At 35.7% G+C, this 14,849-nt stretch overlaps 1 protein-coding gene and 1 pseudogene across 1 annotated transcript; both read left to right on the top strand.

The window, feature by feature from the left end:
- Positions 1-895: 895 nt before the first annotated feature.
- Positions 896-7,981, top strand: LOC137734426 (GDSL esterase/lipase 1-like; annotated as a pseudogene).
- A 1,099-nt stretch (positions 7,982-9,080) lies between these two features.
- LOC137735466 (actin-depolymerizing factor 1) lies at positions 9,081-10,792 on the top strand. Its single transcript, XM_068474893.2, has 3 exons — positions 9,081-9,294; positions 10,078-10,343; positions 10,463-10,792. Exons 1-3 carry the CDS (start codon positions 9,292-9,294, stop codon positions 10,611-10,613), a joined length of 420 nt encoding a protein of 139 aa, XP_068330994.1. The 5' UTR covers positions 9,081-9,291; the 3' UTR covers positions 10,614-10,792.
- Positions 10,793-14,849: the final 4,057 nt, after the last annotated feature.

The following is a 14,849-nucleotide window of genomic DNA, read 5'->3' as shown; positions in this document are numbered from 1 at the left end:
TTAAGGTCTATTAGGTTGACCTCCAAGATATTGCGGTACTCCCTAAAGGCAAAGACATAACCATTTAGGAACATGCTTTGTGGGAGTTTGATAAGGAACCTATGTAAACATAACAAACAAGCCAAACATCATTCCAAAGATCAAGGGATTGAATCTATTCAGGATGCATAGGGATAAGCTCGAAACCGTATTTCCTTCAGGATAGCGGAAAAATATCTTTTATGCCAATTCAGTGGTAGTATGTAAGCCTAATTTTTCACTTGTCAACAAGTCAACAACAAAGGAGATGTCATGCCTTGTGCAATACGCTAAGCACAATAAGGCGCTAATTGAACTTAGATATGGAACTCCAGGTTCCAAAACCTCTCAAGGGTCTCATTTGCATCTAACGTATGGATGATCATGGATATAAGCAACATTTCTTGGTGTAGTTCGACAGGTGGACCAGAATACTGTCAAAATAATGCTTGAACTTCAGATCAACATACGCACGAGTTTTTCCAAGATCATCTCAAATTCCAACTTCAAGTACAAGAGACAATTTTCTCATGCTTCTTCAGAGTTTTAATGAAAATTATATCATCAACATAACATGCAACTCTAACAAATTCAAAATACTTCTTAAAAACACGCAAGTGCATATTATATTTACATATTCATGGTTAATCAAATAATCAGGCTAACAAATTCGGAATACTTCCCGATCCTAACTCTCACATACATATAAATATACACAGACACACATATCTATCTATCTATCTATCTATCTATCTATCTATCTATTATTAAAACTTTGATCCCGATCTGTTTATCTATTTATTATTTTATTATACTTTTGATCGCGATCTATTTAGATAACGTGAAGAGTGAAGACGCATCAAACAGAGAGAGAAAGATGGCCAGTTCAAGCTTGTATATTCAAATCTCTGCATTTGCCTTGTTTACAAGCCTTCTGGATATCACCACCCAAGCTAGCCATGGCGACTGTGGCCTTCCAAATAAGCATACACCTGCAGTACCCCTTTTCGTATTCGGGGATTCCATATTTGATGCTGGAAACAACAACTACTTCAGCACTGTTTTTCAGGGAAACTACTGGCCATATGGTGAAACCTAGAAAAAGGGCCATCCTACTGGTAGAATTTCTGATGGTCGTATAATTCCAGATTTTATTGGTAAGATGTAGAAGATCACAAGTATATATATGCACACAAAGTGTGTGAGAATAGAAGGAGAGAGGAAGAGAGTAACAGAGAATGTGGGGTGGGAAGTTGTTGTTGTTGGTTTTTTTATTTTTTTTTTATTTTAATTTTTTTTTTTTTATTTTTTTTTTTAAAATTAGAGATATGTTAGGATTACATGTAGGTGAGGTTTTGAAAAAAAAAAAACAGCAAAATTTGATTGTGTGAAATTACATTTCTGCCCCAAATTTTTTATGCATGTTCTGTTTTAATTAGAGTGTTAAATTTGTTAATTTCATAACGTTTTGGTTGACAATGAATGTTTTATTAATTAGTAAAAATGAATATAATTTTATCGTATAATTCCAGATTTTATTGGTAAGATGTAGAAGATCACAAGTATATATCATATGAATCTAATTTTATTTTATCTGAGTATTCAAACTTGCCATAGATTTTATTGGTAAGATGTAGAAGATCAAAAGTATATATCATATGAATCTAATTTGATTTTATAAATATAGTCTCGTTCTCTTGGTCACTAACCGAGCAAGAATTTACGGTCACCTATTTTTATGACCATACGTTCCTTGATCGTCCGGAGACAAGAATTGTTATTGGATATGGATAAATTAATTGAATGGCAATTATTGTGTTTTATCTGTTGCAGCTGAGTATGCAAAGTTGCCATCGATTCCACCGTACCTAGACCCAGGCAATGAGGAATTTAAGTACGGTGTCAACTTTGCATCTGCAGGATCTGGTGCTTTGATTGAAACTCGCCAAGGCTTGGTATGTGATTTGTGATTGTGTATGAACTTCCTAATTGTTCTTTTGGTCAAAGATTCTCCACGAACTTTGACGCATCTTTATTTAGAGTCGTAACCAAGGACTTAGTAAATTCATGATTATAGGGGTTTTTTTTTGGTTTTTGTCTTTTGGATAAAAAGACAAATTTCTGTTACTAAATTGTGTGGGCCTGATTTTTGGTTGGATTGGATAAAAAATCTGAAAATATGAGTATACCCCTTGAAATTTAATTTTGTTTAACTAAAACCCATCATGATAAATTTCTCTAACAAAAACCTAATGACTAGGCTCCAACTAAGCAATATCCATAATTAAGTTTGACTTGGCAAAATTGGTATTTTTTGGATGTCTAAATTACCCCTAATAACACTTACTTTGGGTCTCTCATTTATTATCTACATTTATTTTACATGATTTCATTCAATTAAATGTCTTCAAGTACCTTATGAGGTTTGGAAAAAAAATTTAAATGTCATGATTCCTATGTATTTAATAACAAAAATTTACATGATCCCAATCTTCCTTATATAGTTGTTTTCACATGATGCTAACAGGTAAATTAGTATATCCTACGAATATGAAAAAGTAATTTTATTCAAAATTATCAATATTTTAAATATAATAACAATATAAATTACCTACATAGTAAATGATTTTGCACAACATATATATAATAACAATATAAATTACCTACATAGTAAATGATTTTGCACAACATATATATATAATAACAATATAAAATTCTAGTAAATTATGTAATGATACATGCAAAATAATTTACCTACAAAATAAATAAATATTTTTTATTCAAAATTAATTAAAGACCAATATTTTGCAAATAATAATAATAATAATAATTTACCTACATGCAAATTAATTTACTTACAAAGTAAAAGAATATCGATTGATTGCACACTCTATATAATAATAACAAAATGCGGCTATTATATCTGTAATATCACGTGAAAAATAATTTAACTACAAAATAAATAAATTTTTTTAGCCAATTGATTCAAAATTAATTAATTACATATTATTTTACATAAAAAAATATAGATAAATTATTTGTACACGTATATATAATTTTAACAAAACGTGCCTAATACATACATGCAAAATAATTTACCTACAATGATTGTCAAACAAATAAAAGAAATGAAACATATGATGATAAGAGAAGTATAAAGTAGATAATTTTATAATAATAAGGCTCTTATTTCCCACAATTATGGTGGATAATTAAATTCATTAACGTAATTAAAATGTTGTGGCACAATTGTAAATAGTTTGAAAATAATAAGTATTTATTTGTTTACATGGCAATATACTTCAAATTTGGGTTTTATTTGGATGTTTAAAATGAGATGGGTTTTTGTTAAGAAAATAAGTGTTGCATAGACTTATATCCAAAGTACCCGATAAAAAATACACCAAAAATTTTCAAAAATGCATATCATTTTTAGTTTCGGAATTCATAAACTTACGTAGAATTTGGTATCTTTATAATCGAGTTATTTGGGGATTTCAAAATTATGGGAGTTGTATGATTCATGTAACATCCCACATCGTTCAGGGGAGTGATCCTTATATGTATATTCCCTTCTCTACCTAACACGAGGCCTTTTGGGAGCTCACTGGCTTCGGGTTCCGTAGGAACTCCGAATTTAAGCGAGAAGGGGGCTAGAGCAATCCCATGATGGATGACCCACTGGGAAGTTGCTCATGAGTTCCCAAAAAACAAAACCGTGAGGGAATGGTAAGCCCAAAACGGACAATATCGTGCTACGGTGGTGGAGCGGGCCCGGGAAGTGATCCGCCCTGGGCGGGGATGTGACAATTGGTATCAGAGCCTAACCCTGGCCGTGGTGTGCCGACGAGGACGTCAGGCTCCTAAGGGGGGTGGATTGTAACATCCCACATCGCCCAGGGGAGTGATCCTTATATGTATATTCTCATCTCTACCTAACATGAGGCTTTTTGGGAGTTCACTGGCTTCGAGTTCCGTAGGAACTCCGAAGTTAAGCGAGAAGGGGGCTAGAGCAATCCCATGATGGGTGACCCACTGGGAAGTTGCTCGTGAATTCCCAAATAACAAAACCGTGAGGGAATGGTAAGCCCAAAGCGAACAATATCGTGCTACGGTGGTGGAGTGGGTCTGGAAAGTGATTTGCCCCGGACCGGGATGTGACAATTCATCTACACCAAGATAAAAAATAAAAAAAAAATGTCATGTCTATGCTCTCTACATATATAAAATTTTATAGTTATCAAATTCTCATTTCTTGTATGTAATATTATAATCAAGGGAGTAGATGAAAAAAAAAATAGTTACATATTTGAGTACACTGCATTACAAATCCAAAGTCAATAAGAACATAGTTTTTTTTGGTCGATCAATAAGAACATAGTTAAGTGCATGTAATAGAGTTTTGCAAGTTTTGAAATTTCGGACCGAATTCAGAATTTGAAATACATTCCAATTTCTATCCAATTTTTTTTAGATTTTGGAGAATAATTCGTCTCAGAATCAGTCAAAATCTGATATCTCTATCCAAGTTGCACCACTATTTGAATTGGATAGTTATTTACTGCAAATATCATATTTCAGGGGAGAGATCTTCATTGTCAACTATCATATTTCAAGAACGTTGGGAAGTCGTTGAGGCAGAAACTAGGGGATGAAGAAGCCAAATCTCTACTGTCCCGAGCTGTCTACGTGTCCAACATCGGAAGCAACGATTACCTTTTCCCTTTCGATACAGATTCCAGCATGTTGCGATCCTGCTCCCGTGAGGAATTTGTTGGCCTGGTGATCGGCAACATAACTTCAGTGATTAAAGTACATTAATTCTTCTTACCACTCCCCGAAAAAAGTTGCATTATCTATATAATAAGAGCTTCATAGGGCATTCCGATGCACTACAACAAAAACGGTATAGTATATCTCTTGAACATCGTAAACTTTAAATGGATGATAACGTATTTTGTTTTTGCTACAATGTAGTAGGATTCCCTTTAAAAAGGAGGTCTTACACACACACACACATATATTTATATATTTATATATATGCGTATATGGTACTAATAAATGTAAATTTCGATGTGGTAGGAGATATATAACAAAGGAGGATGAAATTTTGGGTTTATGAACCTTGACCCTCTTGCATGTATTCCGTACGGAAGTGCACTTGAAGCTGGACCAAATAATGGCTGCCATGAAGAACTTGCAACATACGTGGAACTACACAATAAAGTATTTCATAAACTTTTACCGAAAAAAAAAAAAAGTATTTTATAAACTCTTGGAAAAGCTAGAGAGTGAACTCAAGGGATTCAGATACTCACTTTCCGATTTTCACAAGTTTATTACACAAAGAATAGATCACCCTTCTGAATACGGTACGTTTTCGACTTTCTTAATCCCTTGTTGTTATTTGTTCTAATTAAAAATAATTTTTTTATCAAACGATATTATCTACACTAAGATCTACTCTAACTCTTGGAGTAAAGCTCAAATTTTAGGTTTTAAACTTACCCCAACTTGCTCCAACCCTTGGGGCACATTTTGTCACATCCTGGCCCGGGGCGGATCACTTCCCGGGCCCGCTCCACCACCGTAGCACGATATTGTCCGCTTTAGGCTTACCATTCCCTCACGGTTTTGTTTTTGGGAACTCACGAACAACTTCCCAGTGGGTCACCCATCATGGGATTGCTCTAGCCCCCTTCTCGCTTAATTTCGGAGTTCCTACGGAACCCGAAGCCAGTGAGCTCCCAAAAGGCCTCGTGCTAGGTAGGGATGGGAATATACATATAAGGATCACTCCCCTGTGCGATGTGGGATGTCACAATCCACCCCCCTTAGGGGCCCGACGTCCTCGTCGGCACACACGCGGCCAGGGTTAGGCTCTAATACCAATTTGTCACATCCCGGCCTGGGGCGGATCACTTCTCGGGCCCGCTCCACCACCGTAGCACGATATTGTCCGCTTTAGGCTTACCATTCTCTCACGGTTTTGTTTTTGGGAACTCACGAGCAACTTCCCAGTGGGTCACCCATCATGGGATTGCTCTAGCCCCCTTCTCGCTTAACTTCGGAGTTCCTACGGAACTCGAAGCCAGTGAGCTCCCAAAAAGCCTCGTGCTAGGTAGGGATGGGAGTATACATATAAGGATCACTCCCCTGTGCGATGTGGGATGTCACACATTTAGCCCAGGATTCCCCTTGGTTTATACCATCTCCAACCCTGGCCTATAATCTATTTTTCGCCTTCTATTCCCCCCCCCCCCCCCAAAAAAAACCCAAAAAAAAAAAAAAATCCAACTCAATCCAAGCTTAAAATTGGACCTAAAATCTAAAACCTAAAACAAATCCAGATTTAGCCCAGGATTAGTGGGGCTGGCCCACCATATATGTGTATTTTATTTAGTTTTATATTTATAAATTCATTGAATCCAACAATTAAAAATCTAATTTGATGAAATGCAACGGTAAAAATAAATAAATAAATAAATAACAGTCCAAAATTTAAATCTAACGGCTAAAGTAATTAAAAAAAATCTTTTATTTGTTTTATATTTTTTCATAGTGTTTAACGAGTTTCATGGTGTCAGTTAGTGATTTTTCAGTATTTGTCACAATTTAAATATTTTTAGGTTAAAATGTTCATAAAATTAAATTAGAATAGTCTACATAATTTTTTTTCTTTTAAAAAAGTTACTTTAAGAAAAAAATTAGCCTAAATTCATTCTTTAATAATTTGGAGCTAAAATTTTAGGCCAGAAAAATTAGAGTAGAAAAGTTGTTTCTGGATTAAAATCTAAATTTTCTAGGCTAAATTTTTTAGGTTTTAGTGGGGTTTGCCCACCATATATATATATATATATATTTATAAATTCATTGAATCCAACGGCTAAGATCTAAATGATCAAATCCAATGGTAAAAAAAAGATCTAATGGTCCAAATTTAAATCTAACGGCTAAAGTAATTAAAATTTTTATTTTATGGGTTTCATATTATTTCATAGTTTTCCACGAGTTTTATGGTGTCGGTTTAGTAATTTTTCAATATTTAAAGGAATCTAAGTATTTTTAGGTTAAAATGTTCGTAAAATTAAATTAGGATAATCTACAATTTTTTTTTAACTGTTACTTTAAGAAAAAAAATTGTCCTAAATTCATTCTTTAATAATTTCAGGCTAAAAATTTAACCCAAAATGGTTGGAGGAGAAAAACTATTTTTTGGTTAAAACCCAAATTTTCTGGGTTAAAAATTTTAGATTTTAACCCAAGGGTTAGAGATGGTCTAAGGGGTGGGGGTGGTTAAGCCTCACAATATGTTAACAATAATGTGGTTTAAATTCGTCTTTGGTAATAAATGAACCTATACCTCTCACTTACAAATGAAGAGAAACACCACTAGTCGTAGTACTAAGTGATAAAAAATTTCTCTTATATAGTACATTGTTGTTAAGAATATGGATGGTTTTGAGCCCGTTAATTGATCGAAACCATCCATATTCTCAAACTAGAGTAAAATAATCTCAAGCTGGATTGAAATTAACTTCATCGTTTACCTAAAAAAATCAATCTTGAGATGAAACTTTCATGAAAAAGCAACTTACTTACTGACTAGAATGTAATTATTTCTATAATTTTCTACATTACTCAATCAGAACTCGGAAATGAATAATCACTTCCCCCTTTTTTTTTTTTTTTTTTTTTTTTTGAGATTGTTGGCAAGGGTTTCAAGGAAGGGAAGGTGGCATGTTGCGGCAATGGTCCATATCGAGGAGTTTATAGTTGTGGAGGAAGGAGAGGTGTCAAAGCGTACGATTTGTGTGACAATGTTAGTGAACATCTCTTCTTTGACTCTGCTCATCCAACTGAAATGGCCTACGAGCAGTTTGCCAAACTCTTTTGGAGTGGAACTCCCGATTTCACTGCGCCTTACAATTTGAAAGCGCTATTGAATCCAATCAACATTTAAGTAAAGATAGTTCAACCGAAATATTCGTTGATGAAGCGATACATTCTGAATTGTAGTTTATTAATCATTTGAAATTATTTTTATAAGAAGTACTTCTGCTCGTAAAGGGATTTTATTACAAGTCAGTTGTGCTTGTAATGGTCATAATTTGTAATGTATTTTCTATGAGCTGCTTGATATACTCGAGAAATTGGTTTGTGAAGCCTTAAGACATCAAAATTAATTGCTAGCTTTCTATATTAGAGATTAGAGATTTTTTTAATTCTGTTTTGTTTCTAATTTTTTTGACAAAAGTATCCTTGCTATTTTGATTGCATTATTTTCAGTTAGTCGTAGATTTTTTTTGTTTCAAGGGTGTTTTTATCTAAAACTTTTTTGTGAAGTCTTAAGACACCAAAATTGATTGCTGGCTTTCTAATATTAGAGATGTGTGTGTCGAACTTTATGAAATAACCTCCTTTTTATCTCATAATAAGTTATGTATTATTACATTATTTTATATCTTTCCGCATTTGTAATGAGAATAATTTTGCTCATCACCATCCAATTTATTAATATTAAGTTAGTTTAAATTTCAAGATATGTGTCGTGCAAAGGAACGAATTTCAAACTTTAACCTCGTCCATTAATAATATGAAGAGTGGCAAGCACTATCACTACTTCAAAGTGGTGTAGAAAAATAAAATTGTTTCTAAGTTGATACAAACACGACATAAGTATAAATAAAAAAACTGAAATACTGTCCGTGAATAAAAGTTACTTTTCCAAAATTGCATGGAGTCGTGGACCAATAACTATCTTTTGGGCCAAGCCTACGAAAGCAAAACCAAATGCTTTGTGTCCCCTTGCATTCCATCATAGGAATTTTAAGGATCTTCACATCTTATTCATTCATCATACATAATACGGTTAAAAATTATTTAATTTTTTTTATTTATTTAAAATTAAATATAAATAGTATCTGACGAAAGATGATAATCCAACCTACAATAAACTGTTAAGAGGTAAGAATCTTTAAAATCCAGAATGAGAGAAGATCTCTTCCCTTTATACTTTACGTAAATCACATGCCATCTCTCCCATTCCACAACGTAGAGCACGTGTGCAAATATCGTTGGATCACCGCCCGATTTCTCTGTGCCGTGACGGTGATATAAGCAACGCTACCCGCTGCGCTCCGCGTCTACCGCTGAGCCTATCTATCTCTCACTCTCTCTCTCTCTCTCTCTCTCTCTCTCTCTCTCTCTCTCTCCTCTCGGAGCTCTATATTTTCTCGACGTCTCTCTCTCCTCCGATATTTTCTTGGGAAAATGGTTTGCGTTTCATATACTTCACTCTCTCTCTAGGGCTTCACTTGCTTGTATTATAATTTCAGTTATTATTATGATCCTCTGTAGTATAATTTGTGAAATCTTGGTGTTCGATATTTTTGAATTTGATTTTTTTTGCTTGACTGTGAGAAATTCGTGAAATTGGCGGGTAATTAGAAGTTGATGGTCGAATCGCATCCCTTTTGATTACCCGATCACGATTGATTCGATGAGTTTCTACAGTTGCTGGTGCATTTTAATTTTGATATTATATTTTTGCAATAAGTGCATGTTGTATATTTGGATTTTCTGTTTTGCAATCACAAAAGTATGAATTTTTGGACGCTAAATATGATGGTATTTGAGCCTGAATTTTACGTTTGGCCTTGAACTGGGATGTGATTAATTTTAAATATGATTAACGTAGTGGCTAAAAATACTTAAGAAATGTAAGACTTTATTTAGCATTGTGTTCCACATTCGTCCGAACTTTTTCCCTTTTGTTAGTGGTAACGGTGGTTAAATTCGAGGACCACCGTTACCACTAACAAAATGGATACAAAAATGTCGGTGATTTATAAATTGTTTGATTTGTTGATTAGTTTGGTATTAGCAATGCGTGTTTTGTTTTCGGATGTTTGGAATGTTGTATTGCTGTGTGTTTTCGATTGGTCTGTAAATTCGAGGGATGGATACAAAATGGTTACGCTTGGTGAAACTTTTGGAAATTGCTACCGATGCTTGGTGGGTATGTGATGCATTTTGGTATCCATTGAATCTTTGTAGGCAAATGCAGCATCCGGGATGGCTGTGCATGGCGAATGCAAGCTAAAGTTTCTGGAATTGAAGGCGAGAAGAACTTACCGGTTCATAGTATACAAGATTGAGGAGAAACAAAATGGGGTTGTTGTGGAAAAGCTTGGTGAGCCAACTGACAGCTACGAGGATTTCTCTGCAAGCCTCCCTGCTAACGAGTGTCGATACGCTGTTTATGACTTTGATTACGTGACAGAGGAGAACTGCCAGAAGAGCCGGATTGTTTTCGTTGCTTGGTAAATACGTAAAGAGTTTAGAGTTCTAGGCTTTATGGACCTCATTGATTATATTCCGTATGTAAATATCATTTTAATGTTCCTTGGCTGTTGCACTAATCTAAGATTTATGCCTGAAGGTCCCCTGATACAGCGAAGGTGAGAAGCAAGATGATTTATGCGAGTTCGAAGGACAGGTTTAAGAGAGAGTTGGACGGAATTCAGGTAGAGTTGCAAGCTACTGATCCTACCGAAGTGGGTCTCGATGTTATTAGAAGCCGCGCTAATTGAATGTCAGGCATCAGCTATCCAACGGGGGTCGTCTATACGATCTGGTTTTTCCGGTGACATGTTTATAGCCCTATGATTGTCAGTTTGGTTTAGTATCGTACTTCGTCGATGACTCGACTTGTGATTGGTGGATTATTGGTACCTCTTGTGGATGGATATCACTTGTTGTCCTGCTTTCATCTTGCATTTATTTTTTTCCTCTTTTTGTTGCCAAACACTTTACATGTTGTGTGTTTTTTTTTTTTGGTTGGGGGTGGGGTGGGTGGGGGAGATACTTTACACATTGTGTGGAAGGCTGGAAGCCCTGGCAAACACTTTGAAATGTCTTTAATTGTGTCTAAGAAAGAGTCAACATAATGCTGACAAAAGCCAAAAGTGGGGGAAGGTGGGTGGGTTCTTTAGCTCAACTTGTGAGAACTTCTCAGTGACTTGCCCGACTAGCATGTGACACTTTAACTTAAGTTTCTTTCTCAAAAGTGTTTCAAACTCGTTAATTTTAAACCTAACGAGAACCATTAACCTCCATTAGGGCATGTACTGTCTTGGACTGGACTACTTGTGGGAACAATGTTAGATTGTGTTGGCTTGGTGTAAGTCGGATGGACGTTGTTCTATGTTTGCTGTAATGCCATATCAAGAATGGCATGGTCTAAGCAGAACATTGTACTGTGTTTGGTGTATAGCCCGACTAAGAAGCTAGACTAACGTTGTCATATGTTTGGTGTAATTTCGGACTAAAAAGCTGAATGATCAAAACGACATCGTCTAGGGATGTTTCATTTCCATTAGGCCTTGAACCATGCAACTGAGAAGCTTCCATAATATTATTTGTCCACCATGTTATAAATGTATAAACTTTAATAATATTATAGCTTAAGTTCATAACATGTCAAATCTTGTTTGTCCGCATATATTATAACACAGATTAGTAGCACAACGTGATAGCGACAGTCGCACTAACCAGATATGGACTCAGCACCAAAGGAAATTCATATTCTTCAGTCAATTAAATATAGATAATGCTAAAGAACCATATTTAGATGCAGTCAAAATTTTCAATTAAAACTATGTTAAAGACTTAAGGCTATAGTTTCAATAGAAGAAAGCACCCCCAAACATTCTAAACTCTCCAACTTCAACTAGCAAAGATTGAACATTTCGTCAACGTATAAACCAATGAAACCACCATCCATGATGCACATAACGGTCTTCTCATCGAGACAATTTTCCGGCTAAGTATAGAGAGAGCTTCTCTCTCAGGTGAAATGCCGTATTGTCAGCAGCAGATTCACAAATTTGTTGCTGGTAACCAGGATCATGATGGCGGGACGATGGCATTTCATCTTGCACCTCATCCTCCATATCAATCACTATATTGTGCAGTATACAGCAAACAAGAATAATCCTCGGCAGCTTGTTCTTATCCGGCTTCCACATTACACCTTGAATTATCTTCCACATCTCTTTCAGCCTCACCAACGCCCTTTGCGCCACCATCTGTGTTGCAGAAATCCGCTTGTTGAACTCGGACTCATGCTCCCAGAGCCCTCTTCCCTTGTAAGGAGTGAGAAGCCATGGCAAGAGAGGAAAACCCGAATCTCCTACTATGTATTCTCTCACTTCTGTTCCTTCTGAGAGCACCAACTTCTCCCCGTTTAAACAATCTCCTTCTTCGGACATCTTGAAAAAACCTGAGCTACGGAGGACAATGTCATCGCGCATTCTTCCTGGCCATCCTGTAATTATGTTACGAAACCTCATGTCTGGATCAACGATTGCCTGCAAGATCATGCTGCAGTTTTTCTCACCATCGAGCCAGATATCATCTGATGAGTCGGCTGTAGGCAGAGTCATCATGATGTGCGTGATGTCAATTGCGCCGCAACAATTTGGAAGGCCACGGATTTTCTCAAACTTGGACTTTACCTCCTCCATTTCACCCTGCTCTTTAGGCCAGGAAAGATGGTGCAGCCCTCTTTCTTCCATTACTTCCACAAAACGCCAGGTTATGTGCGAGACAGTTGACTGGTTCATCCCAAAGCACTCGCCAATGCTGCATAATGAATCACCGGAGCTAAGCCTCCTAAGAGCAATAGCAACTTGGTCATTTAGACACAAAGGCTTGCCATTCGAGTAGCAGAAGGTTGAGGACCTGGCCATCATATCTTCCTTTACAAGTGAACAGATGTAGCTGAATGTCTTTCCCGAAAATTTGAAGAAAGATTCAAATTTCAATGTACCTTTAGATTTCGATTGACCTAGAAAGTAGAAAACAAAATACAACCATTTATCAATGTGAATTTTAGAACCTTTATGTCATTGTTCATGGCAGAACCAGAAGATCAGAAAACCTATGCAAATAGGATAGAATTCATCTAACCGCAAGAGTTAGCGAAGTAGTATAGTCTGAATAATCATCGAATGCAAGCAAAGCCGAAAATATACTTGAACTCCTTAACCACTGGAGAGAACTATGCTGTCATAATCACTATATTTCCTTCAAAAGCTAGATCATATGACAGAAGACATTTCACATACAAAAGCTGGAAACTTAATCTTTCAGTGGTAGGTATATGGTATAATCAAATCACCAAAATCTTATGCCTTTCGGTTGCACAACGAGTAGGTGGACCTATGTTTCTTAACAAGAAAGACTGCAGACTCAAAAATCATGAATAAATGATAAAAATGTGCACACTTGTAGCCTAGACACTCAACGGACACCAAAAAACAAAGTCAGATGACTTACTTTTTTATTTTTTTTATTTTTTTTATTTTTAAATTCTTACTTGATCCCGAACTTATTTAGTGATAATCGCCTAATGGAATGGCCTTTAACTCCTATAACATGTTCTTCTCAAAGCTATTTTTCTTTCATTTTTAATGTTTAGGCTACCTACTCTATCCAAATAAGCATACAGACACTAGCATTTTGGACGACTGTTGCTCATCTTATGGTGAACAAACAAGCATTAGTTGTGTGGCTATGTACTTAATCTCTTCCACCTGAACAGAGCAAGGTACCTTAGTGCTTCCCACAACTGATCCCCCTAAATGGTTGACATAGCAGAATAGAAGAAATATATGCTCATCACGAAAGCTATCTCGTATGAAATTGGAAAGACTTCATTAAGAAGTCTGCATTTTTGATTTCATGAGGAAAGCACATAGATGTCTGCACTTTTAAGGACATCGGTTTGTATAGTTTTTTAACAAAGAAATCAAAACAATCAAAAGCTACTACGAGTTGACAGAACTTGAAACTAATAGATTAACCTCAGTGTATGGTCTAAGGAGCCCAATTTGTATCAGCATATCATCAGAAAAGACACTCTTCAACTAAGCTATGAAATTTTTGAAGCTAATCATGTCATCTGAGGCCACTACACAACCAAAGCAAAACACTAGGTGCCTGATTGTTCTTCGTCTGCTGTCGTTTACTCTGCCATTACGCCTACAAGTGTTTTTCGGATCAGTCCACTCACTTTGTTTCAATTTTTTGCAGTACTGGTTTAGGCCAGTCCAAAAGGAAAAAATGTACTCTGAAGAGAATTATTATTGTTAACCACAAAAGTTCCAATAAGATTTAGGATCAAGAAATCAGTCCAGATACTTTACCAATCATAGTGATCCCCGCATCCAAACATATTCGAGTATTGTTCTTAGGCAGTAACACGACGCTGGAATATCTAACACCAAGAGACCCCGATAAATATTAACTATATGTTAGGTAACTAAGTAAGGAGCGGTCGAGACACAAGCAGGCTATTCTGAATCTAATCTGAAGATCAGGTATGCTCACAATGAGGAACTGAGTTTAATGCACAAAAAAATGAAGAACATTCATAATACAATACCACATTCTAGTAACTGAGAACTAGATGCAGCCTGTTTTAAACAGTCAACACATACTTAGAACAAACTGCAGTCATTAACACTAACAGGATTGTCTAAGAGAAACATTAAAATAAGAAATCAACAAATGACCAATAACTTATCCATCAACGAGAATTACAAATAAGGAAATCGTTGACGAAGTTATTAATTGGCATCGTAAATTTAATGGAAGGAATAATGCATAAAACCTAAAACAATGTCCTCAGTAATCATCAAACTAGGAATGCTATGCTCTGAGAAACATCAACGAGTACACGAAATAAAAGCTCGATAACACGAATCAACAGAAGCTAAGAACTGTAAGATTGTAAGATATACCGCCAGAAATCAACTTGCAGA

This window comes from Pyrus communis, chromosome 7 (assembly GCF_041283825.1).
Source record: "Pyrus communis isolate YQ-2024b chromosome 7, ASM4128382v1, whole genome shotgun sequence".
NCBI classification, from domain to species: Eukaryota; Viridiplantae; Streptophyta; class Magnoliopsida; order Rosales; family Rosaceae; genus Pyrus; species Pyrus communis.
Note: the sequence above shows the minus strand (reverse complement) of the source record. Positions and strands in the feature narration are given on the sequence as shown.

Bases quoted from the DNA above. Each gene is read 5' to 3' on its own strand.
- LOC137735466 (XM_068474893.2), top strand. The intron at 10,344-10,462 runs GTAAATACGTAA...TTATGCCTGAAG, and splicing joins CGGATTGTTTTCGTTGCTTG to GTCCCCTGATACAGCGAAGG.